The sequence below is a fragment of the Dunckerocampus dactyliophorus genome, chromosome 2, assembly GCF_027744805.1.
Source record: "Dunckerocampus dactyliophorus isolate RoL2022-P2 chromosome 2, RoL_Ddac_1.1, whole genome shotgun sequence".
NCBI classification, from domain to species: Eukaryota; Metazoa; Chordata; class Actinopteri; order Syngnathiformes; family Syngnathidae; genus Dunckerocampus; species Dunckerocampus dactyliophorus.
This window is the reverse complement of record NC_072820.1, coordinates 12244987-12272227: the sequence shown is the minus strand read 5'-3', so window position 1 is coordinate 12272227 and position 27241 is coordinate 12244987. Positions and strand designations below refer to the sequence as shown.

Sequence of the window (27241 nt, the reverse complement as noted above, 5' to 3'; positions counted from 1 at the left end):
CAGATGGCCGCAAAACTCCTTCATGATTTTTTGGTAGACAGCGGAATTCATGGTTCCATTTATGACAGCAAGTCTTCCAGGTCCTGAAGTAGCAAAACAGCCCCAGACCACCACACTACCACCACCACATTTTATTGTTGTTATGTTGTTCTTTTTCTGAAATGTGGAATTACTGTTACACCAGATGTAATGGGACACACACCTTCCAAAAAGTTAAACTTTTGTCACACCACAGAGTATTTTACCAAAGGTCTTCGGGATCATCAAAATGTTTTCTGACAAAATTGAGACAAGCCTTAATGTTCTTTTTGTTTAGCAGTGGTTTTCGTCTTGCAACACTGCCATGCAGGCTGTTTTTGCCCAGTGTCTTTCTTATGGTGGAGTCATGAACACTGACCTTAACTGAGGCAAGTGAGGCCTGCGGTTCTTTGAATGTCATTGTGGGGTCTTTTGTGACCTCTTGGATGAGTCGTCGCCGCGCTCTTGGGGGTAATTGTGGTTGGCTGGCCACTCTTGGGAAGGTTCACTACTTTTCCATGTTTTCGCCATTTGTAGATAATTACTCTCACTGTGGTTAGCTGGAGTCCCAAAGCTTTGGAAATGGCTTATAACCTTTTTCAGACTGATAGATCTTAATTAATATCAGTTAAGTTATGTTTTAACAGGGGGGGAATCACTTTTTCCATATTGGCCCTTGAGTTGTGTTGTCATTGACTAATATTTAAATTTGTTTGACGATCTGAAAACTTTAAGTGTGACAAACATGCAAAAAATAAGAAATCAGGAAGGGGGCAAACAATTTTTCACACCACTGTACATGTAACACAGGTCAGTCCTGTACCCGAAACCTACGTCTACCAATACATAGATCTCATGCTTACTAAATAAATTCACACTGATTGAGACATGAGCAGAGCTCGCCAACGAGCTAAAAGCCAGAGCTGTCAACTCATTGTCCGGCATAGCTCTTAAGGTGTCAGCGAGTGAGGTTTACCTAGTTTTGCACAGCCTCACCACCTAAAACCTCACTCTCATCCAGGTTACAGCACCAATGCAACGCAGTTCATACCCGAACCTGCGTCAACAAATCCTCACTGATTGAGAGTTGAGCCGCGCTACTCAATGAGCTAAAAGCCTAAACCTCACTGTCCAGCGTGAGATTTGCCAGCATACTTATCAATACACACCATTATGAGACTTATTTAATATAATAATAATCTAATATTTTTATATCACAATATATAATATAATATTTTTTAATAATATGGGCCTTTTAAGAAAGAAAGAGAGAAAAATAGTTCAGATCTCGAAGTTTGTGTGGGACTTTAGCTGCATTTCTCCTGAAAAGTTTTGGACTTGTGTGGGCTTTCAAATTTGGACATTCCACTGTAAATAATACAGGTTATACAAGGCGTTATTCAGTCAACCTGAATGGCCCCGAGATTCTCTGTTAACTGGCTTGGATTAGAGGATCCCAATAGTACTGAGCTCACACCCTCATTCCTCAGGCACCATGCTGAAAAAGAGACACAGATACAGTAGATAGATAAACTTTATGCATCTAGTGAGGGAAATGAAGGCATTGGGGGACAGGATATTGCAAACATTTTCACCACTGGGTTTAACCCTTTAAGCGCCAAAGTCGCAAAATTGCTGCTGAATTTAACAAGCCATTTAACAAGCCATTTCTGCAAATATGGTTATGGAGTTAATATGCTTCATGCAGGAGATGGCGGACATCTCTAATTTCAATCTGAGCAACATTTGTGGGCGTTTCTATGCAAAGTTTATAAGTTTATAGACTTTGAAGCCCCTCGACCGATGCTTTGCTGCGTGGTGGGTTGTCAAAACACTACTAATAGTGAGGGGGGTAGAGGGACAGTAAAAAAAACAACACGGAAATAGCGGCATACGCGGTAAAAAATACACTGCTAATAGATATGACCTGAGAATACAATGACCTGGATCAATGAGAATATTCACAGGCATAATAGATAGCTAGATACTTTATATGTATCTATGTAATAATAGCAGCAATAATGGCAGTGCAGGCAGCAGTGGTGTTCAAGATTCCGCTGTAAATGATGATGATGGTGGCTGGGTTTGCTTGAGAGATGAGGAAGAGTATCACAAGTGAATTAGACATTTTGATGAGCCGGTATCGTGGAGACAGGGATCTGACAAATTCTGAGCCTGGTAACGTCATAATGTGGTCATAATATGCTCATAATATGCATATTAGATGACTAAATTTAATCTCATCACAAACTTTGGGTCATAGTGATGATTTTTGTCATTTACAGTATGCATTTATCTCTAACCATTTTCAAGCTACAACTTTTTGAAATAGCAATGTCAAAACTGAAAAAAACTCTGGCACCTAAAGGGTTAAGATATTGCAATATAAGAAAACACACAGAGAATCCCAAAAGTGTGAGAAAGTCTCTCACCTATAGCTAGTTGGGGTAATGTACAACCAAGCTTCTCCGCTATATGAGCCAACTCCTTCAGCTTGGCTTGCTGTTTCCTTCCGTCCTCACTCATTATTTTCTCCCTTAACCACTGGTATGGCTGCAAAGTGAAACATTAGGGGATTAGATTACTTGTAAATTTGAAAAACATAGTTTGAACCAAATCTCATTACATGCTTGTACCCGCTGAGAGGGTCCGCGCACTAGGCTGGCGGTCAAAATGAAGCTCAAGCCGTACCTTCATGGAGGCCCTTGAGGTTTCTGGGACGCCGTTCTCATATTTCCCAGTGATGATGCCGCAGGCCAAAGGAGACCATGAGACCACACCTACACCTGTGATTGAAAGATTGACAGGTCGATATGAAGATATGAAGGATTTGAGGGTAAACCTGGAGGGATGAATGATGAAACAAACCTATCTTGTGGTAGAGCTCTGGCAGCTGTGTTTCTACTTTGTCCCTCTGGAAAAAATGATACTCAGCCTGCTCGCAGACTGGAGGAATGAGATTGAACTGCCTGGCCACAGAGTAGGCCTCCTAAATAAATGAGACAGAAAAAGAGCAGAGAAACTAAACAACTGTCCCAATTTCATTTGCTATACAGGTACAGTACACCAAATAGAGTCCAGACTCGTGTGTTGTGTCCTGTAACTCGTGAAATGTACCATATTTTCTCCACTGGTGTCTGGGTGCATTCATTTAGTCAATTGCAGAGAGTATTACAAGTTTATTAGAAGTAGGTGTCTATTTGAGAGAAGGCATTAAAGAGTGGCACTAGACACGCTAATGACTTGCTCAAGAATCGTTAGATCTGTGTTACAATGCACTTACAATACAAGTGCTTTCAATTCATGTTGCATTTATATTTGGTTCCTATAGGTCGCCAGTTTTCTCATGTCACTTATGACAGACGCACCTGGCTCAACAGTGGTGCCAAAGCAGAAAAGCATGGGTGCTCTGACAAACTTTTTTTTTCATGTATTTACTCGGTGCACGGCTGTAAGACCATGCTACTATGTATTTTGTTAGTGGTATGATTTCTTAATGAACAGCCCAGAACAGCCCAGTTCATTTAAATTAATTAATTATGGACAGTTTAATACATTATTTCACTTTGTGAATTCATTATTTATTTCTGGAAATACTGTATATTGGTGGAAATAATAACTAAATCAGAACCCAAACTGCACCACTTGGTGGACGCAGGCTTCATCAATTCATGCTCAAAGACTAGGTGGGACACACACCAGTCAGACTAGATAGGACAGCTCTAGTCTAGTTCATTCTCAAAGACTAGGTGGGACACACACCAGTCAGACTAGATAAGACTAGTCTGAGAGCCTGGGGCAACATCCAATCAATTTATCCTCAAAGGAGGATAATTATCTAATATCATATTAATGATTTAATAACATTATTTAATCACTCACCATAATCTCCATGGCGGACCACCGCGATGTTCCCCAGTACATTGACATCCCCTGGTTAATCACATGTGTCATGGCCCTCACAATCTCTATTTTACACACAAACACATACAAGAAAACAAAAGGCACTTGCGTAAATTCTCAGTAGCCACACAGAGCAATGTAGTGAAGAAAACACTACAATAAGCACCTATTTAAATATGCATGGTATTGCTTAGGTGCCTAATCGAACTTTAATTGCGCAAATGAACCATCTGCTTTATATCCACAAAGTAGAGTTATGGATGAAAGTATGAGCAGAGACCACAGTTGGGTGTGATTTTAAAAAAAGTACGAATTTTTTTCTTCATCAGTAGTTCTGTCTGGAGCAGAATGTGGCTCAGCGAGAGACAGTGTGTGCGTTCGTGTGCAGCAAGTGGGAGGAGGGATAATAGCTCCGAAAACAGGGCAAGGGAAAGAACTGAGGCGTTTACCAAAGAATCATACTGCAAATTTTCTTTGAATAATACATCTTTATAGCTTGATTCACAATAAAGTCCATACTTGATAACCTGCGAATACCTAATGTTTTCCCCCCACAGAGCCACAATGAGTCATCACAACAGATGTCCATGTAACGCAGATGAGATAGCCAGCATTCATCAGCAGCACCCCGCTCACATAGGTCCATTAGAACTTGTGGGTGATTTGGTGTTTTGAGCATACATCAATCACATTATGAGCTAACACTTCATGATACTTTGTGCAACCTTTCAGAAAGCTCAGCTTTGGTGGAAAAATCATGCAGGGAAACACTGTGCATTGTATTTACTTAATAACAAACTACAAATAAACTCAAACCTAAAGCGCATCTACTGTATGCTCACTATTACTGCACTATTACTACTACAATCAAAGCAAGAAAAAAATCTCAATACAGTCGTCCCTCGCCACTTCGCAGTTCAAATTTGTTTTTTCAAAAATATATAAATTGATAAATCATGCCGTTTTGTGGTTGAATATGGCCTATTAATAGCCAAAACATGCATATTTAAGCAATTGTTACATATTGCCTAAATTAAGCATTTTAAAGCATAAAATGGCTAAATTAATTAAAATACAAATACAGTATAAAGCATTCAAAAGACACATTCACAGACATTGACGAAGTATTCTCCACTAATCACTAGGTGTCATTAATGTTACTGTAATGTTCAATGAAACATACAAGCACCAGACTTGATCACCGGAACAACAGGCTTTTATTGCAGGTTTGAATGGCACAATAATCCCTTATAAATATTGCTACTAGAATCCTACAGTCTTCTCACAAACAAGAAATTCTGTCCATAAAAGTAATGAACAGAATCAGTGGTAATGGGCAGCCCTTGCAGAGTCCAACCCTCACTGGAAGCAGGTCCGACTTATTGCCAGCAATGCAAACCAAAAAGAGTTTGGTTTGCAGGAACACAGTCTCCAAGTCCAAAAAACACATGTAGACTGTTTGGGGAAACTCCCATGCACTCTCGAGAGTGTAGAGTTGGTCCACAGTTCCACAACCAGGACAAAAACCACACTGCTCCTCCTGAATCCGAGATTCAACTATCTGGCGGATCCTCCTCTCCAGGACCCGTGAATAGAAGTGTGATCCCAAGACAGTTGGAATACACCATCTGATCCCCCTTCTTAAAAAGGGGGACCACCACCCCTGTCTGCCAATCCAGAGGCATTGCTCCTAATGTTTATACTATGCTGCAGAGTCGTGTCAACAAAGACACGCCCACAGCATCCAGGGCCTTAAGGAACTCCGGGCGGATGTCATCTACCACCGGGGCCCTTCCACCGAGGAGCTTTTTGACCACCTCGGCAACCTCAGCCCCAGAGATAGGCAAGCCCAAGCACTGCTTCCTCAATGGAAGACGAGTCCTCACCCGATCCGTCTATTCAAAACATCAAGGCACAAGTCAACACGGGACGCAAGTGGGATGCCACACAGGCCGTCGACCAGGCTATCACCCGCCTGACAAAATCAAGGCCGTCAGCCAGCAACAAGTGAGATGGATGACATCAGGCTGAGCTTTGTTATCAGTGTGACATATGACTGACACTCTTCCCAGTCCCCACACATCTGGTACGGCACAGAGGAGATTTGCCAATTCTGCAGCTCCAGAAAACCGAGCCTGCAGCACATCCTCTCAAGGTGCAAGGCAGCATTGACGCAGGGCCGGTACAGGCGGCGCCATGACAGAGTGCTACGGAAGCGAGCTGAAATCCTGGAGACATCATGGCATCATGGCAGAACCTACGGTTCCATGGGAAGAGGGGATGGACGCTTCTTTTGAAAGAAAGAAGAAGTACACGGACCTGATAGCTGTGTGCTCCCGAGCAGGGTGGAAAGCAATTATATTTCCAGTAGAAATCGGGTGACGAGGCTTCACTGGGACCTCCATCCAGTGGCTCATGGTGTCCCTGGGAGTTACTGGACCTAAGTTAAGAAAGGCACTCAAAGACCTCGCAGAGGAGGCAGAACAAGGCAGCATTTGGCTCTGGCTCTGGAGGAAAGACAGAGCATGGGGGAAGCAAGGAGCTTAGCAAGGAGATAGTTTTAGTATGCGATTAGGTTCATGCTTGAAGGAAATGGACGCCTTTGCCATGCATAGTCCATTTGGATTCAATCCACATGCACAACCTCAATAGAAGAAGAATCCACACTTTTCAGGTTCCAAAAAAGGGGCATAATTTTCTTCTTCTGTCTTTAAATGAGTTCCTGATGAACGCTCTGATTGGCATGTGCAAAGCGTCTCATGACAGTGCAAATTGATTTGCCAATGCCAAGGATTGCTAATGGAATTATATTCATTGCTACAAGTCTTCCTCTTCATCTATATTGCCTCTGTCTGGCTTATTCTCACATTGACTTAATTGAATTCATTTCAATTTGCTGCACAAGGGTCTGTCAATAAAAGTGACGTTGTGTGGGAGAGCTTGTCTGCGGGCTGAAGAGTGTATCTATTAAAACAATGGGATGACTTTGACGTTGATGTATTGTCTGTTTTTCATTCTCCTGCTGCTATAATGTGAGCATTTCATGTATTTTCCATTACTGATGGAATACCAGCTTTGAATTCTATAGCATTTTATAATGTTGTCACTAGAGGTGACAGCTGCAGCAGTAAAATGTGGTGAAGAAACATAAAAGGCGTGTGTAATCGTGGTAAAATATGTTGGGTGTTATTGGTGTCTCTGCCGTTCTAAAAGCCACATAAAGTAACACGCACAGAGGGATGAGTGGACGTGAGGAGAAAGGCTGTGATTGTAACAAAGGAAGACTTCGTCCCCATTACATCACTTTTTGGTTCCTTAGGGGACATGAGTTGTTGTGTTGCACAAAGTCACAGGACCAAATGCAAACACATGTACAGCTTTGCATTTTCATCTCCCCATGTTTAAACCCACACGGATGCTTTGTTTTGAAACGACTGCAAACTCTCCAAACTACAACCACAATGATAACCATACTGTTCAATCCATACCTAAAGGCTTGACTTTTTTGTGCAGCTTTCACATTCGATTGTGGAAGTGATGCTATAATTCTTTCAATGATAAGAATATATTGCAAGAATATTAACAAACACACATTTTGCCAATAGCATTACAAATGTATGAAATCTTATATACAGCTGCCGTTAAAATGTTTTTTTATATACTGTATATCATCCATCTTCACAATTTCTACCAGTGACTTTAAGGCATCAGGAATGACATATGAAAATGCAAAAAAACCTGACTAGTCTGTCCAGAGGAGGAGTAAGGTCAATATGCAATCAAATGTAAATGGGATAAATGGTGGCTCATTAAGAAAGGCTGCACAGAGTGTGGGAGGAACAGAACTATTGTATCCAGAGAGGCCAACCCAAAAATACACCAGCTTCCCTCAGGGGGACCAGATAATCCTGCTTCTGAAGAACATGGAGGGCTCAACTACCACGTGGAAAGTGGTGATCCCACTGCGATGAGATGTGTGTATGTGTGCCAGAGAAACATACATACGCTCCAACCCTAGTCTGCAAAAGGTCGCTAATCTGGTGAAGCCCTTCTGCTATTTTCTCACCTTCTCAAGTTGCAGGACAACGTGCATTGTCCCAGAATTCCAACCCACCAACTCCCACCCATCCCCAGCTACCACTCACCTTCCATGGGGGTGTTGTTATCTGGCCGGTTGGCAAAAACCACATCGACATATTCCAGCTGCATCCTCTGGAGGGAGCCCTTTAAACCTGCAGTGGGAAGACAGGACAAATACTGTACATTTATTTATATACTGTATTCAGCTACAATATGCATCCACATTCACACTTTTACATCCAGTACTATATTCATAATTTATACTATTAATCACAACAAACAAGTCAAGAGTGATGTTCACCTCCTTCATACACATTATGTTGCTAAAGTTTTTGGAAAACACTTCAAATAGATGACTCCTTTTCTCATCATTGTCTGTCGTGATCTTTTCTATGACATCTTATATCAGCATTTGTCCTGCTAGTGGTATCATTACAGCAACACACACCAACATACATAGCATACACACATTGCATCTGTAAAGCAAACTTACAAAGATCCAAAAATAATTTATCGTGGTTAATTGGTTCCAGACCCAACCACGAAAACTGAATTTCCGCAAAGTAGGATTCCTTCTTTATAGATGAAATATTTTCGCCGTTTGAGCATAGAAAACCTGTTTACGACCTTCTAAATATGTTTTTTAACATTAGAGCTCTCTCGACATGAACTAAAACCCGCATACACTGGGCTCTCTACTTACTATATTTTCATGTATTTTGCCTTGTAGTAACTCCATATTTATACTGCTACATGCTTGACCAGTAGAGGGCACTGTGACACTGCTAATGGGACCAGCAGGTAGAGGAAGACGGTGGGGAGAGAGTGTAAAGGAGAAATGGAAAGCTAAATTGTAGCTGGATGATGCAACCCGGACAGAGCGTGTTATTAAAGTTTATGAAGAGTTAATAGGCCTGCTTAATTCTACACCACCCACAGAACACTACCTCTTTTAGAAGAGTCTAATGACGACGACGATTTGTCCTTTTTTCAATAACTCCTCCTCCTCCTCCTCCTCCACCATTACCACCAACGACGTATGCTCGCCAAACTCCTATTCAAAGGTAAATAACATTTGTCATTACGTATTATTATATCATTTTTATTATTGTTTTTTTTCATTAATTAATCTCGTTTAATATTACTACTACATCCAAACTCATATTTACATACATACGCATATATGTACGGTGTATATGTATACACGTACATGTAGTACCTATATCATTGGTAAATTACCTTTTGTTCAACTTACGAACAAATCGACTTGCGAACGGTCGTCTGGAACCAATTGTGTTCGTAAGTTGGGTACCTCGTGTAATCACCTTTACAATCATATTACCCGATATAGTAGCGATAATAAGAGTAAAATTAAGACATTTTAGTTAATGTAGCCATTTTTGTGCTTGACAATACTTAATTTAGGCCAAGTTTGGACTAATTATAGGTTGTCTTCAACCACAAAACAGCATGATTTATTATTTATTCATATATTTTTGACAAACTGTGAAAGAGTGATGCTACAAAATTCCATCCATTTATTCCACTATATTTAATATTATTTTAATTAAAGGTGCTGACCCTCTCCGGCTCCAAATTACACTTTTTTCAACCAAAAAATATAAGAACACCACCGGCTTACATATGTTACCAATAGTTTTTTAAATAACAGCTTGAACAAAGGAATGTCTGTATTTGTCACAACAGGAAGTTAAACTTTGTAAAAAAAAAACTGGTGCTCATGACTGTCACTCACCGCCTTCTCATATATACACACGTCGGTGGCGGGAGCACATACACAAAAGCAGTCTCAGAGAAGCGACCAACAATTTGGAGTCATTGTGTGGTTATTATAGGCTGTACATTCCTTCCATCCATTTCCTATGTCGCTTGTCCTCTCTAGGGTCGCGGGGGTATGCTAGGGCCTATCCCAGCTGACCTTGGGCGAGAGGCGGGGTACACCCTGAACTGGTTGGCTATACATTCCATGATAACTTTAGCAGCTAAACTTTGCCAACTCTCTATCATTATCTAACAAACATAACTAATACGTGTGCATGTGTGTTATGCAGGGTGTGCCTTGCAATGGAGAAGAGGGCGGGTTTATAATAAAGAACATTCAAAAATTAGCACCCCCCCCATGCAGTACCTTACCAAGGTAACCAGTGTCTTAAGTACACTGCTTAACAAATATTTTAGGCCGCACAGTGGTCTAGTGGTTAGCATGTTGGCCACACAGTCAGGAGATCAGGAAGATCTATGTTCGAATCTCTGTGTGTTTTCCCCGTGCGTGCGTGGGTTTTCTCCGGGTACTCCGGTTTCCCCCCCACATTCCAAAAACATGCATGTTAGCTTAATTGACGACTCTAAATTGTCTATAGGTGTGAATGTGAGTGTGAATGGTTGTTTGTCTATATGTGTCCTGCGATTGGCTGGCGACCAGTCCAGGGTGTACCCCGCCTCTCGCCCGAAGTCAGCTGGGATAGGCTCCAGCATACCCTCGACCCTGATGACGATACGTGGCATAGAAAATAGATGAGAAGATGTTTTAAAAATAACTAAAAATGAGAGATTTTTTTGTTCAGAAAAAAATTAATCCATCTCCCTTGTCTCATGGGCACAAGGCCTCATCTCCCACCTCCAAACAGGCAGGCAGAGTTCACTTTTTCTTGGTAAATTACAATTTTTTTTCGCTTAAAATTTTCACTTTATTCTTGTAAAATCACTGCTGAGTTTTCCAATTTTGCTGTTCTTTTTAAATTTAAATTTGTTAAATTTACAATGTGCCACGGGCCAGTAAATAAACAGTCGTGGGCCGCAAATGGCCCCTGGGTCGCACCTTGGACACCCCTGGTTTAGAATGTGGGCTATAGAGAGCAGTGACATTCTGTATGCTAGGTTACAGCTAGCTTTTAGGAAATAAGCATGTAGAAGAAGAGAACTAGGAAGTGTTGAGCTGTTCATGCTGTGTTTTGAGCATCTTCCTGTAAGTGCCATGTCTATTTCAAATAAAAATGCTCACTAATTTACAGCCATCCTGATGTGGTGTCATTCAGCCGCCATTACATTACATTGATGAGACAATAGCAGGATCGCAGGAAGTACGCTTTCCAGAAAAAAACAACAGGGAACCCTCCCAATGATAATGTGTAAGCCTCTGTTATGTTTTATTTAGGCCTAATATGTCTTATTTTTTGTTATTATGTCTACTATATTGGGTAATATGAGTGTAAAGATGATTATAGGGATGTTATTTCATGTCTAGAGAGCTCTAATAATGTTAAAAAACGTATTTAGAAGGTCGTCAACAGGTTTTCTATGCTCGATCTACGTAAATATTCCAATAATAAATAAGAAATCGTATGGTCGGGTCTGGAACCAATTAACTGCGATAAACGAGGGATTAAGTTTTTTTTTCTGGATCATCTTTTCAGCATCTGCAGGAAGTCACACTGTCAGGAGAGTATTATGTATCCCATTTCACACACAAAGAAGAGCAGATGGAAGATCAAAAGCTGTCACAATATTAATAGATAGTCAAGGGAAACTACACATGTAACTTCGATCATGTTTGAGTGCATGCCGTAGATTAGTGCCAAAGGCTTCCTCATCAAATCTCATCTGAGATTTCAGCCTTCCCTGCTGCTGTTTCCTGTGTTCTCCCAAAATCTGCAGAAACACCCATAACATGGCTTCTAATCTAATCCTGCACCGTCACCGTCAGCTGTGTCCGCTGTCTTGTAGATTAGCTCGACTGGCTCTGAAGGGGAGTCTATTTTTGGACAAGATGTGGAACAACAAAGATAGTCTTCTGGTGTCCACGTTGAATAATGTATTTGTTTTCCCCGAAAGTCTCTTTGAAAAGATGAACTAGCCAAGGAATCCCTCTGTCCTGTGGGCTAAATTGCAAAGAGAAGAGATTACACGCTGACAGAGAGTCATTTTCTTGCCGTCACCCCAGCAGTGCTCATCTGTGGTATTCATTAAAAGCATTGTAGCACAAGACGGAGGGCGAAACTCAGTGTGCCACTTAATTTATGATCCGAGGCTTACCTAAGGCCAAGACCTTGGGTATAGTAACTAATAGAGTTTGGTAATGCAAGCAGATGTAGAAATGAGCTTATTCTGCATCTCTGGGTGAGGAGGCAAATAGTTAGCCAGATGCTACGACGAGACAAAACAGACTAGGCTTTTTCATGGGAAACCAAGTAACAAACAACTTTCCGCACCCATTAAATCCAAGTCTACATTGACACTTCAAGCCTAATTATACGAATTATGTGACTATATAACTTGTCCCATAGGCTATAATGGAAATTAATCTGTTCCAGGGTGAAACTATCACCACCATTCATGGTCCACAGGATTTAGATCACATTAAAAAAATTGAACAGCCATTCAAGACTTCAAAGAAGTTAACTGCAGTTTAATAAAACAAAAGTTAAATAAAAGTACTCATAATTTGATGACAAATGCATAGTGTTCTGGAGAGAGTAATGGTAATGGTTTGATTTTATTTAAACATACATACGTTATGCTTCGGTATACATCACATATTATAATTCACAATTTCACATGCCCAAAAGGAGTAGGAAGAAGCAGAGCTTATTCAATCATACTCCCTTTTCATTTCAGATCATTGCTAATACATTTGTACATTTCAACGTGTGTTCTGAAATAACATGAGAAAATAATAAAGCAATATGACAATGTGTTACAGTGAAGTTGAGATTTGTAAATCTGTATAAAGAAATTGCTGTAAATTGCATAAAGTGCAGTTGTCGCATGACATAGCATTTTACAGGCATTTCCCTGTGGTTCAGGATTCTTCTTCCCTCTACCCTGCAAACACTAACTGCCCGCACTGTCTCCCAAAATGGGTCATTTTAGTGCATTGAGTTCTTCACTCAATCCGCTCCACAATTCGATTCAATTCGATTCCATCATGACACGCCGAAGGTTCCCAGCTCTGTTTGCATGCACAACTGTTCCAAGTTTAACTTCCTCCCAAGGGCACACCTCCTCTCTCGATGAGAAGAACCGCACCACGCCCTTGGGTAGCAGGCCATCTCCTGCCCCATGCATAATCCTAGCCGCTTGAAGGTCCACCACGTCAACAAATTTCAACTGTGATTCTAGGAACAAAGGGCCAGCGTGCTCTCCACAACCGGCACCACGGATCATCCCAACCGACCCCCCTGTAGCACAGTCAGTGAGTGAAGTGCACTTCCACAGCCACGTCCACATATCCCCATACAACAAGCCAGACATGGATAGGTTCGAACAAAAGGTGCTATCTTCTAAGTTGTACATCCGATTCAGATGTAAATACCTGGAAATAACAGGTGAAATGTTGCTCTCTTGTCTCATATTCGCCTTTTGATGTTAAACCCACATGTTTTCAGTCTACACCAAAAATAAAGGAATTGACCTCACTGTTCCAATACATTGGAGGGCACTGTATGCTTATGTGTGTTACAGCAAGGTTCCCAATGTTGCATGTTGATGCCAGCCATCAAACAATACACTCAGTGGTTCAGCTCATTGCTGCTTTTTTTTCCTAAGCATTAAATGTCTTAAACCTTGCGTGTTGCATGCAACAACACACTGTTGTTTGAAAGGGGGGAAAGTTGGAGATACTGCTGTGAATGCTAATTATGTGAGTGAGAGCTGAGTCACTGCAAGCGGTGCAATGCGCTGTGGACCAGAAGGCAAGTTTGTGGGAGTCAAGAATGATTGCAACCAAAGGTGTGCAAAACAAATGAGTGCGAATGAGGCCATAAATCTCCTAAAAAGAGAAAGCAGCCTTAAAAAACATTTTATTGTCTTTGACTCATGGGTTAATTTCACCCTGGGGTTGCAGGGACAATGGAAACAAAATAGTCAATCACACACTAAAACCTGTAGGTTGTACTAAACAAAGAGCTTCATTATTGTGGTAGTAGTTTGTGTCTCATACTGAGAGCTGCTTCTAATATTCCCATTACCTTATTTGGCTACATTAAAGGAGCATAATATTAGAAACACCAATCAGAATGATGATACAGTTCTTGCATAAGCTTGTGTAGTTGTGATCTGATGAGCTAATGATCTTGACCTGCAATCATACAACACAGGGAGCCTTATTGAACTGAGGTTATGACTTATCATTATTTAAAATGACATCAGAAAGACATTAGTGTAATACAAAATCACTATTAAGAGTAGGAGAGTCGATATTTTTCTCAAATAGCAATTCATTAAGTGGTGACAAAGTAATTAATCAACAATTTAGAAACCGTGTACTGTATAGATCTTTCCTATGAGTAACTGCATTATAAAGTGGTACTGTTATCTTTCGTGGTAAAAAGGACTGAAATGTGCAGATTCCCCTCACTAATTGCATGAGAATCCTTGGAGACGTTGCCAAATTGTCAAAAACGTATTCACAAGCCACTTACAGACCCGTCATATGGGTACCCCATAATAAAGTGCTACCATTATCTTATCTTTGTAAAAAAAAAAAAAAAAGTTAAAAAAATGACAGTTAGCCTCTCTGAAACTGCATGAGAATCCTGAGAGAGGCTGACAACAATTAATTAAAAATCTGTTAAAATAGGCACCCCTATTATAAAGTGGTACGCCTATCTTTTTATATTAAAGAAACACTAAAAAATGTAGTTCCCCCACTTGGAAATACATGAGAATCCAGAAAAACACAACCAGAAATGAATTAAAAAGCAATGTAGAAAGCTTATTATTGACCAGTCATATAGATAATAAAGCTGTATGCTTTTTTTTTTTTAATTTGACTAGCTATGAGAGAAATAGACTACTGCTGGTTAATACTGTACATCACAGCAAATCATAGCCAACCCCAAACACCGTACAAACAAGCTCCATATGGTTTACCATGAGAAGCAATCTCTCAATATTCAGACTGCTATTGTCAAAAGTAAATTATTGTGAGACATTGGAGTCAAAGTTAGCAGTACAGCATGCAGACAAGACATGGGACTGAGATTGGACTCGTCCAAGTGTTTGAAGAAGCTGAGCATTATCAAAAAGGAGACACATACAGTACAGGAGGAAAGATGAGGAGAGGAGCACAGAAAAAGGAAGGAGACTATTGCAGTGGTGCTTGCTGTGACGAAGTGATGTGAAGGACAATGGAGGAGGAGGAGTATAGAACATTTGTTACCTTCAATGATGTGTTTTCTGTTGAGGCCTCTCTCGGTCTCTGCCCTGGAACACGACAGAAATAAACATGTGAACGCACACACATGCACAGACACAAAATACTCATGAGACATTGCCAGCGAGGGCCTGCACAGCCTCCATCCAAGAGAACTACTGCACTTAATTCTCTGCAGTGTGCCTACACATAGACAACTGTGTAAAATGCAACTCGAGGGCAAGCTTGATATTATAGTACTATCTTAGAGGGACTCAAATTCTGTATGCATATTAGTGGGGAAATAATAGGAAACAGTTTTTTTTTTTATTAGAAACTGCTTCAAAATATACTTGGATACTGTACATTCAATAATTAGAGTTTTAACCTCCCAAAATATTCAAAAAACCTCCCATTATGATGCAGTACTGTTCTAAACTACAATCACAATAATAAACTAAACAACTCTGACAGCGACTTCATCAAAAGTGGGCATTACTATCTCTGTTAAGGAAGATTTTTTGACACAGCTTTTGTATTAGCGCTTCTTAAATTGTGCAAGTGTAGCTAATATAGTGTACTATGTTGGGATGCTCCGATTAATCGGAGCTTGTGTTTTTTTCCGTAAAAAACACATGATTGCCGTATGCCAATATACATTTTTCAAAGCCGATCACAAAAAACGATCGGCGAGCGGCGGCAAATCCCACATGTCTGCTGTGTCACGTAGGGCTGGCAACAAAATGACACGACTCGTATTGCGCCGAGAAGGGACGCACTTTGCCCCACATTGCCGCAAGAATCCAAACTAGTCTGTAAAACCTCAATGGCTTCAGTTTGACAGCTTGGCAAAGCCCACGCCAGTCGATGCCAGTGTGTTTAAGCACTCCATTACCAAACATATTGCCGTTTCACTATTCCTGCATCTTCGTTTACACACTTTGCCTGTCTGTCACTGGCTGTACTTTACATTGGCGGCAGCGAGTTAGCTAGCTAGCTATACTAGACCAGAAGTTAGGCGAATAACTCCAGCTAGCTTCTGGTCTTCTGACTCCAAATGTGACTTTTTACCACAAAGAGACATTTGGTTTTTAAAACAAACAAGGTATGCGGTTAGTTTGGAGCTCGTTTTTGCCCCACGGCAAAGCCACAAGTGGATGTCACGTTCATGAGGTACATACTAACTTTTTCAAGTGGCAATGATCAACTTTACTACATTGTTGTCATTATACTAATTATGTCTTGTCCTCACAACACTATTTGTGTGTACTTGTTTAATGAATATAAACACATAGTGAGTCCAGCCTTATGATGCTAACACTATCACTGCTGTCTCCTATCTAACCAGGTGACTTTGAGTAGCTCCCAAAGGGTCAAAGAATATTTGCTGCAACTCTAATAGTTTTTTTTATTGTAACTGTTGATTTTAGAGTTTATGCCTTTATATAAAATACAAATGACCACCACACATGACCACAAGGACGATGGCCACACTGTTTGAGTGGAAATCTTCTTGGTAAATAAAGTAGTGTACAATTTAAATATTGCCAGTCATAAATAAGACACAAATAGTTGACAGTTCTAATAGTGATAAAAGTTGGAGACCCCTGAAATCTGGACACTGAAGTTATTGTGTTCTAAATTGAGCAGGACAGATTTCTATTTTTAAAAGATATTTATTACCTCCGCCAAGCGCAGCGCAAGCGCAGGTTATGTCTGTGCCGGTGTTTATCTGTCTTTTTGTCTGTGTTGAAAATAACTTGAAAAGCTCTGAATGGATTTGAATGAAATTTTCAGAAATGGGTTATGGAAGAACTGATTACATTTTGGGGCTGATCCAAAATTCAAAATGATCCTAAAATTCACCCTTTTCCCTACAAGTAATTATTACCTGCTAGGACTGCCACATTTCTCACCTGATTCAAGCCATTCCAACATCAAAATGTTGAATACGTTCAAGACATTCAGGGTACCTATATTTATACTGAAAAATACAAAAAAATAGAAAATCTTCCCAAAAATCACACTTTTCCGTTAAAGACAGATAGGTACTTAATTGATCTCCAAGATAAATTTACATTTCCAGCAGCTATTACTTCTTCCACATTTCTCAATTGATTCACCTCATTCAAACATCAGCTCACTCAACAAAGTCAGGACATTCAGGCTATTAGCCACTGCACAAAAATTCCCAAATTTTTTCTTGAGGAATGCAAAATTCCTTTGATCTAAAGAGTTCCAGCTGCTTCCACATTTGTCAACCGATTAAGACCGTTCCAACATCAAAGCATTCAACTAATAATTAAGGACGTTCATGCCATTTTCCAAAAATTCCCACTTTTCTTAACATTCCCATTTTTCGAAATGCAAAATGCCTTTGATCGAAAGAGTTCTAACTACTTGCACATTTCTCAATCGATTCAGACCGTTCCAAAGTCAAAATTTTCAACTAATTCGGGACATTTAGCCTTCCTGGTACATTGCACTATCATGCAAGGTGTTAGCATGCTAATGTTAGCATGTTAACATTGCTAGCATGCTAACATTAGTATAGGAACATGTTTAGCTTTTTTCATAGGTAGACACTTATATGAAGACTTAGCACTATCATTTTAGGTGTTAGCATGCTAATGTTACCATTGCTAGCATGCTAACATTAGCATAGTAGCATTTTTAGCCATTTTCATAGGTAGACACTTCTATAAAGACTTAACACTATCTTGCTAGGCATTAGCATGTTAACATTAACATAATAGCATTTTTAAACATTTTCATATCTAGACACATATATAAACACTTAGCACTATTATGCTATGTGTTAGCATGTTAGCACTGCTATCATGCTAACTAGCCAATCTAAATATGTAGTGCTTTTCTAGTTTGTATTATTTTATTCTGTTAATTTTTTTTATCTTGAGCTAAAAAATCATTAATGAACCGTTTATTTCATCACCGTTTATGCATCAAATTGAATTCAAGCTAGTGTCAAAAAGTACAAAAATTGTTTCTCACAAATAAAGGCAAAAAAAAGACAATCCGCGCAAACGTTTATTTTTTAATAATTACCTATTTGCCAGTGGCCCTTGAAATTGTCTAACAGTGCCCCTGTCCAATAGCACTCATCATCAATAAATTCAAAAAAAGTTAATCCATGTGATCGGTATCGATATTGGCCGATCTCACGCATGGATGATCGGTATCGGATTCGACAGCATAAAGCCCTGATCGGAGCATCCGTAGCACTATGCATTCATGCAAGTTTAGCTTCTCTTCAGCACAAACTTTTTTAAAAAACAGCAGCATTTAAAAGCTGCAGTGTTGCTCTTCTACAGCCACACCGTGAGGACACCATTAGCATTCAGACCTGCTTTCGGTGTAATTGAAATTCGATATGCTCTCTCAATTTTTGTATGCAGCAAACCCCTGAGGGAGCGTCTAAACGCTCCGCTATGTTGTTCGCTGCAGTTATTTGCTGCCTTTGAGGCCTGTTCCTGCACCCAGCTGTATGCACCCAGTGTTTGTTATCTGCTATTTGTCCTTCATTGGTTGCACTTTTACTTTAAGCTTTGTCACACAACTTCCTCCTTTGCTCCAGAATGGATAAACAATATGTATTCCAAACATGCATTCACACCTCATTGTCTTTTGAGTACATTGAGTAATTGTGCAAATGTCTACATGCTTGACAGGTTCTCTCACAATAATTCAGGTGTAGTAGTGAAGTAGTTCACACCGATGAGCAGATTACTATATTTAAGTCAATTGACCCACTTGCTACCATCGTGCCTTACTGATATTTCTTAGATAATGTGATAGAAAGAATAACACTTGTGTACTGTATAAATGGAGGTCCTCCAGTAAAGTGACTAATGCAGGTTGAGAGCAGCAAAAACAAACATGATGAAAGAAAGAAAAGGACCCGGTCGTGATGCCTATAAGGCTTTAAAAAGAAATGTTTCCCCGTCATGCTCATTTTGCTCAAGGTGAATGTTCTCTAATGCACATCTTGCTGCCGGTGTACACACACAAACACAAACATTGACACACACTTACTTTCCTCCCCAGTAGAGTTTTGTGGTGATCACCAGACTGGATCGCCTGAGGGAAGACAAACACACCTTTCAAAGCTGTGAAAAATTGATCTTAAAGTTGGTCTCTTTCATTCCAGTGTGTGTGTTTGCACTAAGAACCAGTTTATTTCTACAAATGTAACTAAGCCACATGTGTTGTGTAGCGCGCGTCAGATAATGAGGTTTGCGCATCTGGAAGTGAGACCTGAAAGCAGTCTTGGACGGTCCTGCATACTGTGTTTTACAGAGTTTTTTTTTAAACAACCAGTTCCATTGACATCATAGCAACCTGGACTTCCTTATATGGGCATGCCCAGGCAAAACGCTGTAGACATACCTTCCCCCCACTCTGCTCTGTTCACTGTTAGCACGTTTGGCTAATACGAAGGGCCAATACTAATACATGGGCCAATACGAAGCTGGACTATCCGCAAAACTGTTGCTGAAGTCCGACACCTTGTCAACGTTACTTGGTCGTGTTGACGAGTCCAAACAACAAGCTGTAAGTAATAATTTATCAGTGTGCTAACAGTGTTTATTTTCTGTAAGTAATCGGACAAAAGGGGTTCGGCAGCTGTCCGGAAGTCCTCAGGAGCTCTTGGGAGTGTGACCAATCACAGCGGGAGGGGTACCTGGAGGAGGGCCGGAGGTGGAGTAAATTACACAGACCGTTTGGGCGGGAGGCAGGAAACACTGCAGGAAGGGGTGCAGAGTCTGGAAGATCTAGAAAGCTTTCTGTGCAGGTTATCGTGTGTAAGTGCTGCATAGGAGTCCAGAACTCAATACAAAGGCCCAAAAATTAGCATAAAAGGTCCCCTTTAAGCACTAAGAGTGAATAATGTGTATTGGTAAAATCTGTTTTTAAAACTTTTATATTGGACTACGTAATTTTTTAACCTATGGTTATGAGCTTTGGTTAGTGACCGAAAGGACAAGATCGCGGGTACAAGCGGCCAAAATGAGTTTTCTCCGTAGGGTAGCTGGGCTCTCCCTTAGAGATAAGGTGAGAAGCACTGTCATCCGGGAGAGATTTGGAGTAGAACCGCTACTCCTCCGCATTGAGAGGAGCCAGATGAGGTGGCTTGGGCATCTGGTAAGGATGCCTCCCGGACGCCTCCCTGGGGAGGTGTTCAGGGCAAGTCCGAGCGGTAGAAGGCCTCGGGGAAGACCCAGGACACGTTGGAGAGACTATGTCTCCCAACTGGCCTGGGAACGCCTCGGGATCCGCCAGGATGAGCAGGACGAAGTGCCGGGGAGAGAGAAGTGTGGGGCCTCTCTGCTTAGGCCGCTACTCCCGCGACCCGATCTCAGATAAGCGGTAGAAGATGGATGGATGGATGCATAATTTTTTTTGTTTTAATTCATTTCCCTTATGCTGTACATAAGAGTAAAAAGAGTACAAAAGCACCAACATAGAATGTGACAAGTGCATCAATAGTGAATTACATGACAATGGAGTTTCAATATGTGGAGTACAGTACTGCAATTGGCTTTAAATATAAGTACAATGGAGGAGTAGTGTCATCATATGATCCAACATAGCAATGGAATGAATCATGAAAATGTCTGATGGCTGAGTCTTTGCAGTGTAGCCTTGCAGGATGTACACCGCTTGGCCAAAAAAATGTCACCACTTGGATTTAGTCAATCTCATATTGGATAATTATTACAGTGAGTCATGGTTCAGCTGGCTAGCGATGATGTAATGCCAACCCTCATTCATTAAGTGACTTCTTATTTCTTATAAATAGCCATGTAGGAAGACGTACAGGTGTTATGAACGAGTTCCGTTCCTGCTGTAATGTAGGTCAAGTTTTAGTGTTATACAGCATATATACTGTATCATTTATACAGTGGAACCTCGGTTAGAGTACGCTCCGGTTAGTGTGATTTGCGGTTAACGTTGAAAATTTAGCCTCGGTTTGTGCACATTTTCCAGTTACCGTACAATATGACACGCATTTTGTAGTGTTCTAATATACTGCGTGTGTCCAACTGTGTGTCCAAATGTATTTTTTATCACAAGACGTCCTTGTTAGCAGCCTGTTAGCTTGCTAAGACATGGAAACAGGAAGCGGGAGTCTCCCTGGCTGTCCCTGCCACATACATGTAGCTGTCTTTGTCAACAATCACGTCTTCAGTCATATAAAAGTAAACTTAAATGTTAATTCATCCCTTTCATTCATTCATTTATATGCAAGTGGTTTCTGCATGTAAATCTATAATTGTAAAACTATAAAAACATGTTTTGTGTTCACATTTTTGCTTAACTGGAGTGAATTAATTGGATTTGTTCCATTAGAGTACCTTTTGGTTAGAGGCGGACCTTCTGGAAGGTTCCACTGTACCTAAATTATAACAAAATTACTCCTATGTCACTCACACTTTGCATAGAACACATGAATAACATATAAAATACAGTAATAAAAAGAGAACAAGTACTTTCTTTTATCCTTGTGGTTGTCTTGCAGGCCTTTGTACCTTCTTAAAATATTTCCCAGGGTAGTCTGGAAGGATAACACACACTTCTCCTCCCAGATCTCCTTGTAACAGTGCACGGAATCCACGACCCCTCAAGCATTCACTAGCATTGAATAATCTTTATCCTTAATGATGGTCGCAACAGTCAAGCAGACCAAATGTCTGTGGCCGTGTCTTCACTCTCTGAGCTTTTTAAGATGTTCATTTTCACTTCCTTTTGATTGGCACACTGCCGCTTGGGAGACATAAATAACACAAGTGTAAAAAGTTAATAAATAATGTTATTCTTCCTCAGTCTGGCTGAGCAGGCATACACTGTATTGTTTCGTCCAGAATGAGGCACACACTACATTGTTGCGCTGTGCGTATAATTCCACCGGCACATGCTGTAACTAGTTGTTGAGCAAGTCTTGTCTTTATGCAAAATTACATTTTTGATTAATTTATTTCATTTACCACGTTTGTAACCACGAAAAGTCGTAACACAGAACGCTGTACACCGATGACCACCTGTATCAATGAAAAGCTGTCGGAAAAACAACTTTCTGAGGCGTTTGATCTTCAACCAGAAATATGTTTAACAAATGATGATATTACGGGAAGGTACGTCAGTGGGGGTGAAGTGGCTCGGGCATCTAGTCCAGATGCAAAACTCCCTGGTCAGGTCCCTGGTCTTCCGGACATGCCCAGCTGGGAGAAGGTCCCGGGGCAGACCTAGGACACGCTGTAGGCATTATGTCTCACAGCTTGCCTGGGAACGCCTTGGTTTACTCCCGGTGGAGCTGGAGGAGGTGGCTGGGGAACGGCAAGTCTGGGATTCCCTACTGAGACTGCTGCCCCCGTGACTCGGACCCGGACAAGCGGAGGAAAATGGATACATGGATATTACTGGATTAATACTGTACTGTATATGACAGGTCTCTCTATAGCAACTTACAGTATATAGATTGCCTGTTTTGATTGTGAGCCGCTTGGTGAAAATATTTTTGTATTCATAATATAACTTTTTTTTTCTCTTCCATGTCCCTCTAATAGTCCTTTGTAGGACAGGAATGAGAGGCTAGAGAGCACATACAATTGGACTCTGGAGCAATGGAAAAGGATCATGTGTTCTGACAGATTTACACTGTTCAAAGTAATAAGTGCGGAGGATCAAGTGAGGCAGCCATTATAGATAATACCTACTATTCAACCTGTGGGGCTGTTTTTCGATCAAGGTCACTCCTTCTACTTCTGAAAGATCTTTTATATTCCATTGATATTTTTTTATTAATGTCAAAAAATAAATTTGAGTGACATTTTTTGGCTGCAAAGAGTATGTAAGTAAATACATACATTCAAATTGTATATGAATACAATCGTGAAAATATGATTCATTACAGTTTATCTATCCATCCATTTTCTACACTACTTTTCCTCATTAGGGTCACAGGTAAGCTGGAGCCTATCCCAGCTGACTTCAGGTTAGAGGTGGGGTACAGCCTTAGCTGGTTGACCAGCCAATCGCAGGGCACATATAGACAAACAACCACACACTCACATTCACACCATGGACAATTTAGAGTCTCCAGTTAGCCAAACATGCACACTTTGGGGATGTGGGGGGAAGCCAGACTACCTGAAGAAAACAGATGATGATGAGGAGAACATGCAAACTCCACACAGAGATTCAAACCTTCGATCTCATCACTGCAGCCAAGATGGTAACCACTATTCCACCGTGCAGCCTCATTTTGTGGCACAAAAATGTGCACAAAAAATGTGTATATGAACTGTCAGAACTATAGTAATTTCCGGTGTAAAACTGCTACTTTTTTCTCCTGCTTTAAACCCTGCGTTTTACGCAGCGATGCAGCTAATTTATAGTCACGCTCTAATCTCGCGACATCTCGTATACTTCAGAATAGTCATTTTGAGCTTCATGCACAAACCCGCATCATGGAAAACACACAAAGAAATGCATATGATGCAGGTTTCAAGTTAAAGGCGACAGATCTAGCATCTTTTGCTCAAGTCCGCCATGGATCCTCACAGCGTGGAACAGTGTAAAAAAACCCACTATCACCGGGTTTTGAAAGGCTGGACTACTGCGCTACGAAGGACAGAACAAGCTCAAGGGCTAATTTGCCTCAAGATGAAAGCGACACAGAGCGACAACAAAAGAGTGAGAGAGACTGACAAAGTGTGTGACGAAGGAATTATGAGGCTGTTCAATTCCAACACCAAAGAAAAGGCAGGAGGGGGAAGATGAAGACACCGATGAATGACTTTTCTGGTAGGCTACTGTTTAACTAGCTGTATTACACGCACTGTTCGGCACTGTTTGAAAAAAAAAATTGAATTAAAAGTTTTTTAAAAAATCTTTCTGTGTAACATTTTCCGTGTACTAAATATCCCATGTTACAACGTGGACACCTGCGACTACAGGTGCTACCTATATAGGTACAACTCTTTTTTTTCTCTTTAAATTTAGTGGGTGAGGCTTATATTCCGGTACGCTCAATACAGTACACATTTTTTTCCTCTTTTCAATTGAAAATTAAGCAATGTAAACAGCCCCTGAAGTGTCTGCTTATGAATAGATCTTAATTTGCAAGGCATCATGTACGGTAAAACATGTAAACAACGTGTAAAACAGCCTCTACATTACCTCCAGCACTTTTTCCTGATGATGTTTCCCAGGATTATCTCTGCTCTGTTAACAAACAAAGCAACACGACAGGTGCAGCAGATGTAATGTTGATTAGATCTAAACCATTTCCGTGAAATGCATGCCTGAGAGTTACCGAATAACACACAAAATTTGGCCAGCAACAAGTCAAAGCTATCAACATAATGGTATTGAATATGGTACTGCATTCTGATACGAAAGAAAGAGAAGAACATCAGCACTCACTTCCCGCCAGAGTAGACCTCGGCCGTGTCGAACAGGTTGACCCCACTCTCATATGCAATAGTCATCAGCTGCTCGGCCACCTGATACAGATTAAGCGAACATCAATGTAATAGCACATCACAGATTGATACCACCCACTCAACTGAAGACTCCAAAAAGATGAAAGAAATTCCTTCAAGAACTGAAATGTGCATCAAGCTTGCTGCTAGGCTGCTACTTGGTTCCAGTTTTTAAATGTTGCATTTTAAATGTTGTATTTTGGCCTTCAGCATGTGTCTGCATTTTAATTAGAGTCATATGGATTAGCAAATCTTCATATTTTATTTGCATACAACTGCTGCTTTAAATCAGTTTCTTCCTGTGGGAGTCATTGGTGAAGCTTCCTCCCTACAGTATATAAAACTATTCAAGTACAGCTGCACTAAAATTATGTTTATTTGGCAAGTAAACTTGCAGTTTACAATAACCCCGCCAAAATGTAAATAGCTCAACACAACTAAAATTATGGCTATTACGGTCACTATTTATGAAATTGACTACTGACTATTGATTTATAGAAATCTATTGATAGTTTGTACATTTTGTAATATACACAATGGCGGGTGAATAATTTTAAGTGCAACTTTTAGGAAAATCTCCATTCTTAGCAACAGCCAGCAGGGGGCAACCTCTACAATAAGTCCTGTATTGCTTATTTTACATTGTTATTTATTTCTGTTTTCACTTTCATATAGTTTGTGACACAACACATTGCTAATTTTCCATATTAAAACATTTAAAGAAAAATATATGATAAAGTGATCTTGATCGGTTTTAAAATCCTCTGTCGGCATGCATTATTCCAGTGTGCTGTGGCTTTGTTCCTGTTTAAGTCCCGCCTTCCCGCAAGATCTGATCTGTACCTGATTGGCCTTCAATTTTTAGTCACCGTTCATTCAGTCATAGGCTGGTGTACTGAATGGCTTTAAATTTTTTCTAAATCTGTGGCTATAAAAAAAAAAAAATATCTGATTTTATGTGCTACAGTGGCTTTCTATGCCAAGATAGTTACAGGAACAACTAAGAGGTTTAGCATTGATCCTTCATTTACAGCCAAATGGGCTCATGTAATTGGCTGTCACAAATGCTCAGTCGCTGTCATCGGCATCAATTAATGTATGAACATACACTCATGGCTTGTAATGGCTGAGAGATGGAAGTTGACATGATGTCTTACCTCATCAGAGATCTGACCTCCGAATGTCACCCATGTGCCTGTTGAACCAAACATCAATGTGAAAAAAATGTTGCACAGCTAAAACTATCACGGCCGAATGTTTAATCCTGCAGGCTTGGGAGCTTGTATTAGAATGTCAACTTATTTTTAGACATGGCAGAACATGTAGAATATTAACCACATGGTGGCTTGGCCTCAAAAGGAAATTACTGACAGCTATAGGAGGTTTTGATGCATAGAATCTACGGTATACTTAATACAATATGCTGCAAAAGAATTGTATTGTGTAAAAAAAAAGTATGACATATTTTATATATATATATATATATATATATATATATATATACATTATATAATGTAGGGCAGGGGTGTCTTTCATCGCCCCATGTCATATTATTCGCTGTTGCTCCTCCGCGGCAAAGATTAAGTGGTGAACCAGCGACTCAATAAGTGGCACATGGAAATACAACTTTCATCTTTATTATTCAGATTACGGGTATGCTAAGTCAGCGGTAAGAAAACTGTATCTATAACAAAAGTTATCCATTCACTTGTAGTGGCTGGTTATGTAAAAAAAAAAAAAAGTCGATTTTTTGGTCTGCTCCGTGTCCTGAACTCCACTATAGAAATGTGTGTTTTCTACACTATTTCAAGTATTATTTGTATTGTATTGTATTGTATTGTACTTTATTTATCCCACAGCAGGGAAATTCACTTGTTACAGCAGCAAGCAAGATACGCAAGTAAAGAATACAGTGTAAAGAATACATAGTGACTACAACATGGTTCAGGTGGTGCAGGTGTTGTAGAGCCTGACAGCGGTCGTTATGAAGGACTTGCGGAACCTCGCCTTCTTACACCGTGGGTGTAACAGTCTGCTGCTGAAGGAGCTGCTAAGGGAAACAACAGTGTCATGTAGCGGGTGAGAGGTGTTGTCCATGATGGATGTCAGCTTAGCCAACATCCTTCTCTCCCCCACTTCCTCCACGGAGTCCAGAGGACCGTCCAGGACAGAGCTCGCTCTCCTGATCAGTCTATTGATCCTGCTCCTGTCCCTGTCTGTGCTGCCCCCTCTCCAGCAGTCCACAGCATAGAAGATGGCTGAGGCCACCACAGAGTCATAAAAGGTCCGTAAAAGAGTCCTGCACACACTAAAGGACCTCAGTCTCCTCAGCAGGTAGAGGCGACTCTGGCCCTTCTTGTAGAGGGCGTGGGTGTTGACGGACCAGTCCAGTTTGTTGTTAAGGTGAACACCCAGGAATTTGTAGCTGTCTACCGACTCTATGTCCGCTCCCTGGATGTTCACCGGTGTGAAGTGAGATGTTTTCCTTTGGAAGTTAATGATCATCTCCTTTGTCTCGCTGGTGTTGAGTTGTAGCTGGTTAAGCTCACTCCAGCTGACAAAGTCCCTGATGACCCTCCTG

The 27241-nt window shown here is 40.6% G+C and overlaps 1 protein-coding gene across 2 annotated transcripts in view; it reads right to left on the bottom strand.

Annotated features, from left to right (window-relative positions):
• The window catches only part of kcnab1b (potassium voltage-gated channel subfamily A regulatory beta subunit 1b), a 50001-nt gene that overhangs the window by 3462 nt on the left and 19298 nt on the right, over positions 1–27241 (bottom strand). For both annotated transcript variants that reach the window (XR_008569529.1, XM_054767412.1), the window contains exons 4-14: positions 25818–25855; positions 24602–24681; positions 24356–24400; positions 19208–19252; positions 15182–15225; positions 8067–8153; positions 3901–3986; positions 2887–3007; positions 2710–2804; positions 2451–2571; positions 1428–1516 (exon numbers count right to left, since the gene is read on the bottom strand). Coding sequence is in view for 1 of the 2 variants with exons in the window: in XM_054767412.1 (XP_054623387.1) it covers positions 1428–1516; positions 2451–2571; positions 2710–2804; positions 2887–3007; positions 3901–3986; positions 8067–8153; positions 15182–15225; positions 19208–19252; positions 24356–24400; positions 24602–24681; positions 25818–25855 (851 nt within the window). In the remaining variant the exon portion in view is untranslated. The remainder of the gene's footprint in view (positions 1–1427; positions 1517–2450; positions 2572–2709; positions 2805–2886; positions 3008–3900; positions 3987–8066; positions 8154–15181; positions 15226–19207; positions 19253–24355; positions 24401–24601; positions 24682–25817; positions 25856–27241) is intronic.